This window comes from Pleuronectes platessa, chromosome 16 (genome assembly GCF_947347685.1).
Source record: "Pleuronectes platessa chromosome 16, fPlePla1.1, whole genome shotgun sequence".
In the NCBI taxonomy this organism is placed as follows: domain Eukaryota; kingdom Metazoa; phylum Chordata; class Actinopteri; order Pleuronectiformes; family Pleuronectidae; genus Pleuronectes; species Pleuronectes platessa.
This window is the reverse complement of record NC_070641.1, coordinates 4,903,782-4,913,029: the sequence shown is the minus strand read 5'-3', so window position 1 is coordinate 4,913,029 and position 9,248 is coordinate 4,903,782. Positions and strand designations below refer to the sequence as shown.

General features: G+C 38.6%; 1 protein-coding gene across 1 annotated transcript; it reads right to left on the bottom strand.

Annotated features, from left to right (window-relative positions):
* Positions 1-1,666: 1,666 nt before the first annotated feature.
* praf2 (PRA1 domain family, member 2) lies at positions 1,667-7,005 on the bottom strand. Its single transcript, XM_053443050.1, has 3 exons — positions 6,789-7,005; positions 5,813-6,030; positions 1,667-5,605 (listed from the first exon to the last, which is right to left on the bottom strand). Exons 1-3 carry the CDS (start codon positions 6,965-6,967, stop codon positions 5,466-5,468), a joined length of 537 nt encoding a protein of 178 aa, XP_053299025.1. The 5' UTR covers positions 6,968-7,005; the 3' UTR covers positions 1,667-5,465.
* Between the last annotated feature and the right edge of the window lie 2,243 nt (positions 7,006-9,248).

Below are 9,248 nucleotides of genomic sequence, written 5' to 3'. Positions count from 1 at the left end.
ATACAGTCATACTACTGAACAGATGTCCAGGTCAAAAACCCTCTTTTATCTCTTCAGATCGTATACATCTTTTTCCTTTGCATCTAAGACATCAAAAGATTCTAACCTCAATGAAACTGTGACATTAAAGCAAACTGACAACAAAGAATTATTTGCTCAATGAATCCTTTGAAGTGTTCTTTTATATAATTAACTCATTTGAGCTGTATATTGTAAAGCAGCCAAGAGCAGTTCATCAAAGTGTAAACATGTCACTTCCTGTAGCCAGCAGGTGGCGCTGTAATGATGAGTCAATATTGAAATGGATCTGATCAGGGCGGGACTGTGAATGTGTGAATGAGGTTTGAGGCTGAAAGAACAATGCACAGAGGAGTAATAATCTTTTTTGGCGAATCATCAATATGTCACGCCACGCCAGGGTCACACCGTGTGATGAAATCCTATATACCCAGGTAATTTAAATGCCACGGTCACACCTAGTGATGGAATCATATATACCGAGGTAGTTTATATCTCCATCTTGTTGAGATGACATTCACAGAAGTTAAAGTTGATCTAATGAAAGCCCAAGGACAAGTTCATCAGACTTATTTGTTTGTCATGAAAAGACAAACGTCCCTATCGATTTTTTTACATGTCGGCCATCTTAGTGCCGGGGCTAACACTTTAGGGGGCGCTAGTAAGGTATTTTGTCACGCCCATTCCTTAAAACCATATAAATATCTACAGAGGGGTGTTGTTGTTACACAAATGTATTTTGAGGGAGACTGAAGCATGAACACTGAAGTTACAGCAATTTCATATTTAATGGCGAATTGATGAACTTTTATGCCACGCCACTAATATGGTGTTTGACGAAAAGTCAGAGTAATCTCATGCCATTATCAATGTCTTGAGGCACTTTTGACACAGTTTCACATGGTTGCAGTCAGTGATGATGAAGAATACCTCTTCCAAGTGTAAGATGTTTAAAAAGACATTTCTTGTTGCCACCATGGGAGGCTGTGATTTTTATTCATAATTTCTGTGTAAATGTCATCAGGCCGGGACTCTTGTTTTACATGTCTAGTTTGGAGTCGATTGCACCATGTATGTCCGAGATACAGAACATCGTGTTATGATGGCGTGTAATTAAACTTTAACGCCAAGCCACTGTCACACCGTCTGACGAAAAATCTAACTTTGAGTTAGTTTGTATCTCCGTCTTGTTGTGATGACACTCATCTCAATTTGAAGTTGATCTGATGTAAGCCCTGGTACAAGTACCTCAAAGTAAAACTGTGGAATATGGCCAAAAAGGCCACTAATGCAAAATGGCGGGGGCTTCCTGTTGCGTTTTTCATGATGTCCCTTGAGACTTTTTTGTTTGTTCTTCAATAGGTTCTCCTATACTGTTCATATATACATATATATATATATATATATATATATATAGGGAGCTGGAATTGGGAGCATATTGTAAAGTTATCTTTATATAACTGAGAGTAGATTCAATAAAGATGGGCAGCATGAGTAAAGGTTGGAGAACAATCTTTAGTTTCCATTGCAGCTATGATTGGCAACAGTGATCTCTCCCGTTAGTCTTCACTTGATATATTAGATCCTTGTAAGAATTGTCTAGTTGGCTGTGTGTATGTTCACTGAAATCAGGCAATAGACACATTCCTTTTCTTTCGAATTTTTTTTTTAAACACATTTAATTGCAGCTTTTGACAAAAGGTCAAAGACACGGTCTTGGTGAATAAACTTCAAACATTTCGCTGAACAGAAGGCAACACTTGACATTAATAATTTTGAACTGTGATATTAGATAAATGACAGTCATGCAGAAAACTTTACTCTGAGTTTACATTCTTGTATTTCAGTTAATGCTTATGAGTTACAGAGTAAACTACACCACGCTTCTTTCTATTCATTACCACTAAGCTGTAAAAGCTAGGCAGAATGTAAATAATATAATCCTTCTGCATTGTACATGTGTATAAGGTAACCTCTGGAGAAAGTCCAGGACCAACTGTGCGAACATTCTCTAGTGTTTTCTGAAAACATAATTATACAAGGCAAATATCAATGCAATGGCACATACAAAATGCAATTTAGCCACTTACAGAGTCTTTCTTTTGTTCAGAGTAAAGAGGCTAACAATGTAAAATAATAATAATATTCTATAATATTAATATACAGCTTTCCATCAACTAACACCCTTTGACCAGAGGAAAATGCCATAGTTGAGGAAAACCTCCTATGGCCAATTTAAAAAACAGTGTTCCAGAGGAGTCAGAGGGAATGATACAGGATGAGTCCACAACAGGCAGCATATATTCAATACAAAATAGCTCTAACTTTCGACTGCATGGAAGCAAAGGAGTTTCTGTAGTACAAAATGAATATTTACTATAACACTGCTGACAAATAGACAAGAATTAGGTTGTAATATTACAACACTTTCACAAGAATAAAGTGAGAACGTTACACGACAAAATTGTAATTTTACGAGAATAAAGTCATAATATCACAAGATTAAAGTAAAGGCTGCATCTCATTTCAGAGGGGGAATATCAGAAGATGAGAAACGTGGATCATCGTGTTAAATTATATTTAAAAAGGTCCAGTGTGTAAGATTTAGGTGATGGGATCTATTGTCAGAAATTGAATATAAAATAATCTAAGTGATGTTTTCACTAGTGTGTAATCATCTAATTGTACAAATTGTTGTTTTCTTTATCCTAGAATGGGCTGCTTATGTTTAAATATCATATATTTACATAAGGAGCAGGTCCTCTCTACGCGGGCCGCCATGTTTTTTACAGTAGCCCAACCTCGACAAACTAAACACCTTTTTAGTTTTTTTTTTACAACTGATGGCTTAAACACTCCTTCACATTTTGAAGGGGAGAGTAAATTGAGGGGTATTCAACTGCAACATGCAACTCCACCACTAGATGTTACTAAATTCTACACACAGAACCTTTAAGGCTAAAGGTTATAAAAGCAAGGAGATCCTTTGGCTCATCAGCACCACATTATTAAGTAGCAGGACTTTGAAAAGATGTGACAGGAAGTCTGATCTGGAGAAGGAACGACACAGACCCGGAGGAAATTGTCTCTTTTGTGGAGGAGAAAATGTTGGGTAGAGGTCAACTGTAATGCTTTCGTCACATCTGTGTGGTACTTAAACTAAAAACAAAAATTAGGTGGTTCAAAATTTTCATTTCAGAGGTGAGTTCTCCTTGCTGCTTCTTTCCTTTTTTGTAGTAATTCTGATTACCTTTTTCTCCATAAAATACAATTTTATTCTCGTAATATTAAGAAATTATTCTTGAAAAAAAAAAAAAAAGTAGAACTTCCATGAGCATAAAAAACACTTAATGTTTTTTAAATCCTTCTTGGTTTATAAAAACAACGCAGGAGTGCTTTTTATTTATCTTTCTTCAAACAAGAACAGTCCTTCATCACATCTACAAAGCAGAAAACCAATTATGTGCAATACTGGACAACCTGCAAACAATGAAGTAGTAGAATATTAGTGTTTATGGAGTGTTTAAATGCAATGACCTTTTCTGCATTAAATGGTAGACCCGTCATAATGTTATATGATATACTTATTTTGGATTACAGTTAATGATGGCTGGTTTGCAATTCCACATTTCATTTATATTTCAACTGGAACTTCGAGGTGAGATAACTTTAATTTAAATAAATATTAACCGGTAATAATAATAATACAAAGACAACAACAAGCCAGCAATAAGGCGATTATGTCATGAAGTTCATATCATAAAAATGACCTAATAGCGTTGAACCTATTTCTGTTGTATTTTACAGATAACTCTTTCCCATTATTCTTGGACTATCACTGTAAGGCTAACAAGTTTGGCACAACACAATAGGTGGTGAGGCGGGTGGTCTTTACTAGTTAAACCTTCGACTTTATATAAAGATGGAAGACATGACAATGCCCAAAAAGTGAAGCCAGACCATCTTGATTGCCCCCTTGTGACTGGACGCAGCAAAGGTCATAAATCCAACTTTTTCCATGTTAGTACATGGGACAAGGCTGATTTTTGCACAACAGGAAGAAGTGGAGATGCATCATCCATCTTTATATAGAGTCATTGGTTTAGACATGTCTGTAATTAAACTAACTTAGATAGAGCACTGGTTTATATTTGGAGGAAGTTGTAGTGGTTTTGTACGCTAACTGATTACATTGTGAATCAATCCTAATTGTCTTGTGCTGAAGTAGATGCCAATCAGTTTTTTCCACAGAAATTATTTAATCTATCGCGGTAACAATGGGCCACATGCATGCTAACGAAGGTCACTTGGTTCATAATGATACATTTTGTATGGCCAGCTCCAAAGTCATCACTGACTAATTTACAATTGTGACATATTAGAGGTTGAAATGATAGGATCCATCCACTGGGGATAAGCACTGAATATGTGCAGCAGCTGCAGCAAGTGGGTCTAAAAACAAAAAGTGACAGAGGAAAATTGCGAACTACTTAATGGCTGAGATAACAAGAATTGAAATGATTATGGAATAACGTGGACGTTCGAAGTGTTTTGTTGCTAGTTAAACTACAGGAGAGCTTCTCCCAGCACAGGGAGACTGGGCAGATCCCACTGACCAGCAGTGAAGAATTCGGGTAGCTCTTTGGGTGAAGCCTTTTCTCTGAAATAGATACAGGTTTAGAAATGTGGGAACTAAAATGATTGGTTTCCTTCATATTTTCCTACTTCCCCAACTCAGGGAGCAGATTCTCTTCACACGAATACTCAGATTTCCTTGAAATTAAGCACGTTTAAGACTTCGAGCTTTACAACTAGATTCTCCTGGATTTTTCTCGACTCTTCATTTTTAAAGCACTGCGGTGAGTTCACTTCACTTATATTGAATGCTTCTTGCAGTGTGTTCAGAGGTTTTAGTTAAAAACACTGAAGTTATAGTCTTTAATTGCATACCACAGTTCTTCCTCATGAGACTGCTATAATTAAAAGAGTGAAAAGAACCTCAATATGACTATGCTGAACAGAGAGCAGAACACACTCCACACTGCAACTACAGTGCTGCACACGTCATGTATGTAGAGCAAAAACAGTAATACAATGAAATAATACAATGAAAGTGCAAGTTTTGGCAGGAAACAGTCAGGGATACTTTAAACGTGTTAATGATGATTCCTGTCGTTTTCCTATAGGACCACAGAGTAGGTCTCATCATTCACTTCTGAATAATAATTAGTTCATTACATAAATAACCCCTTTTGTTCCATGAACTCTTTTCTAATGCTTTTTGTTCTAGTAATTCTCTCCGCCTATGTTCGTCCTCTCCTCTGCCAATTTCCCACACACCTCTTAACCTCAATTTCGTTTTTCATTCCCCTTAGACTGCACCCAACCTGTCCTCCTCCACACCCGCACACACCTTCTCTTCCTTCTCCTCCTCCTCCTCTTCCTCTCTAGGATCCAGCTTCCTGTTCCTGTCCCAGGGCCTCTAACAGGAGTCCCATGGGTGTCCTCTTCAAACCGATGCTCTCCAGTTTATTCTCCAGCTTGTTCTTGAGGCTCCGCAGTCTCATCGACGCATGGACCAGAACCACTGTGAAGTAGTGATACAGACAGAGGGATGAAGTTCAGCACTCTGAATAGTTTAAGTTAAATGAGCTGAATCTTTTTTAACTAAAAATAGCTGATTCTGAGTGGTCACAACACGCTGAACTCAAATTACAAAACATTTTCTAAGGAGTGAACAATGCCCTCTATTTGCAACATATTTCAGTGTGTTTGTTTGTTCCTGTTGTCTTACTCAGTATAGGGAAGGCTATGCCAAACAGGAAGACAGCCACCCCTCCCAGCACCAATATTAAGAGGTAACTGGCCACCAGGACAGCCAACACACACATCAACGGGTGGTTTCTACGGAAACGGCGAATGGGAGCTTGGTTCTCGGCAGCCCAGACAAAGCCAAGGAACAACAAGGAGACCACCACTGCCCCAACAAACAACTGGAAGGGTCGGAAATACCTGAGAGCAAAGACACATATGGGAAGTGATGGAAACATCTTTGCCTCAGAGTTATATCACATCTTACTGGGACACACATCAATAAAACTGCCTTTCGGAAGCTGAGAGGAAGAATACAATTAATGGATCAATTAAAATATTATTTACATAAATGCAAGTTTACTCCACATCAGATGCATAGCAGTTTGTTATTTTGACTTTATATATAGCTAGAAAATGCTAGCATCCGTTATTCGCCAGTGCGTTAATCACACTGATATTTTGTCCTGACTCACAGGTGTCTAGGGTCGATGTCTGCACTGTATGAATATGTGTGTGAATGGCTGAATGGTAAAATTGTACTGTGAAGTACTTTTAGCTATATAAATACAGACTACAGCTCTGATACATTTGTGTCACTATAAACGTAAAAAATGTCTCACTGTTTCATGTTTACACTGAAGTGTGAGACACAGGGAAGTTATCAACACTGTACATTATAGCAGTGATGAAGGCAGGAGTTCCCTTAAGTGAACGGTGATCTGACCGACAGTGGAAACAGATGATGAGGATCGGCAGCCTCCCTCTGTTTCCAACACATCGAAATACAAGAGGAAAAGTCAGTCTGGTCTGACACATCAGACTAATAGACTTATCAGATGTGTCAAACTGTAAGTGAGGTTTAGTGTGTACTTCCGGTGTGTTGGCTCTGAGAGACGAGAGGGGGAGACAGGGGGAGGTGCGGGAGGAGAGGGACACGTCAGGATAACACAACTCACCCCACGAGCAGCAGCAGGCCCAGCGCGGACAGGAAGTAGTTGCTCTGGTAGTAGAGCAGGTTGTTGATGATCCGGTTGTTCCAGCGGTCCAGGTCGCGAACATCTGGCAGCGCGAACCTCGCCGAGCTCAGGAGGAAATCATCCAGGCTCCGCAGGGGAGGCGGCCGCACGCCTTCCATCGTTACCCTAAGATAATATACTGGGCTTCCCAGGATGCAACGCGGGGAAAGGGGGCGGGGTCGTGTTGTGCTAGGGTGGGTACGTCACCCGATCAGTGACTGTGTGTATTGACTGTGTTAAAGGATTATTGATATATTCTGAGAAATTTGATTGTTTCAAAGTTAATTCACGTTTTAAAAATGAGAACTAAAACATTTCGTCATTACAAACTGAATGATTCGTTATGGTCACACCCATAAATGCAGAATGACAGTTTCACAGAATTTCTATGTGAATTCAAAGAATATATCAAGACCCCACTTTTAGTCTTATAGACACTAAAAAAGTATTATTATGGTCATGGGTTATGATTATGATTATGATTGTGATTATTATTATTTTATTATAGGTTGCATATGGGGATTGGACATCATTGATTAGACTTTTTTGGGGGCGCGAAAAGAGAAAGCAGGAAAAGGCAAGGTTGGAAACAAACCTTTGGCTACTAACAATAATAAACATCATTCTCTGTGAAATAATGTTAGTGATGTTCATTAGGCCCATTGATTCCTTTTTAAATGTGTTGGATGAAGTAAGAAGAACTTGGGTTATTGATTATAAAAAGACACTTGTTACAAAAGACTTACAACAACTAATCTTTCTCTCTTTTTATTTAATAGTGGTATTCTACTGATTTCGTTTTTTTCAAATCGAGTTGAGCTGACTGGTCTCGTGGAGGATAGTTATAAATAACATTTGAATAATGTCTTTTGTGGCACCTATAGCCTGAGAAAATAACCCTTGATAATGTCACCAAGGTTATCTCAATGCAACAGGGGTTGAGACTTCAAACGTTTAAAAAGAAAGCTTTTTCTACTAAGTGGAACATCAAGCTTCTGTGGTTGTCAGGTGAGGAGGAATTAGCTAAAAGAAAACTTCTGTCAAGTTTCATTATGACAAATTGCTTTGCAGCTTTACTCATAGTCATAGTACAGGAGTTCCCAGATATTAGGATATGTTTTGTTCACACATCCAACAGGACTTGGCCGCATGCATCCCAGAACATCTTCAATTGTGGTGTGATTGATCGGATTTCAAGACCCATTGAGGATGCCCTGGGGTGCGTTGACACATGTCCTAAGCGGTTCTCCACTTATGAATGGATCACTCAGGACTATCTGCAGACTCAGTGAGGAGACGGGAAAAGGTCTGGAGACACCCTCTGGCTTAAATAAGAAACGCAGGTTAGAAGGGAGAACATTGCTCTGGACAGACTTGAAACCAACCTCTCTTTCCATATAGTTCCACAGCTACACCACTAAGCTATATTTGTAGATCTGTGATTACATAGGCATTAATCAAACACCATATTGGCTTTAGAGGTGTGAGGTTGAATAGCCCTGGCGTTGTGACACATCAGATGAAATATGATACTAGTGTCAGTCCATCAAAACTACAGTTAAAATAGACACTAGTGGTTGATATGAGTGGAATATCTGAAATATGATAATTGCACATAAAATTATAAAACAGACTCACAGTTTCCACTGGCATTCCTCATGTCATTATCAAGCCAGACACACCTACAAAACTCATAAAACACTTTATTTACATAGCACACTTTACATAGAATTCAAAAGAGAGAAACAATAAAGACAAAAACATAACTTCATTGAAGGCAATTCTCAAGAAATGAGATTTGAAAGTGTGAAATGATTTGACTTTTTGACCGAGGTTTTAACCTTTCGTGCTTTTTTATAAAGAGTGGGTTGGTTGGTTCTTTGTGTGGTTCGAAGAGGGTACATTGGGTAAGTGTTTGTTTAATTAGTATTTGCCCACACTTTGCTTATGGGTGTATGTTACATACAGTGTTATCCTATGGCCAACTTCATCCTGGTAGACTGAACACAATGTAGACTGAACATGACCTCTTCTCTTTTTCAGTATAAATGTCTTAATAAAAAAAACACCATTTCACACGAAAAAATTGGATTAAAGCAGCTTGGTTTGGACTGACCCAGTTTACAGATTCAGCAGCAGGCAAGTGATCGAGGACAGGCTCACACCTGCGGGGCTTCTCCTGCTCCGGTTAGACGAAACAGACTTGACTAACTGGATGTGGTGTCAGTAATGTCTGTTATGGCTACCTAAAACATGTCTCTGAAAAACGCAATCAACATGAAGGTCCCCCCAGTCATTGAGGCTACACAATGAGGCTACATTTTTTCGACAGGCTTATCATTGCTCGATAAAGGCTAAAGGATTGGCAAATTGTGTGTTGTGTTATTTTTATTGAGTCTG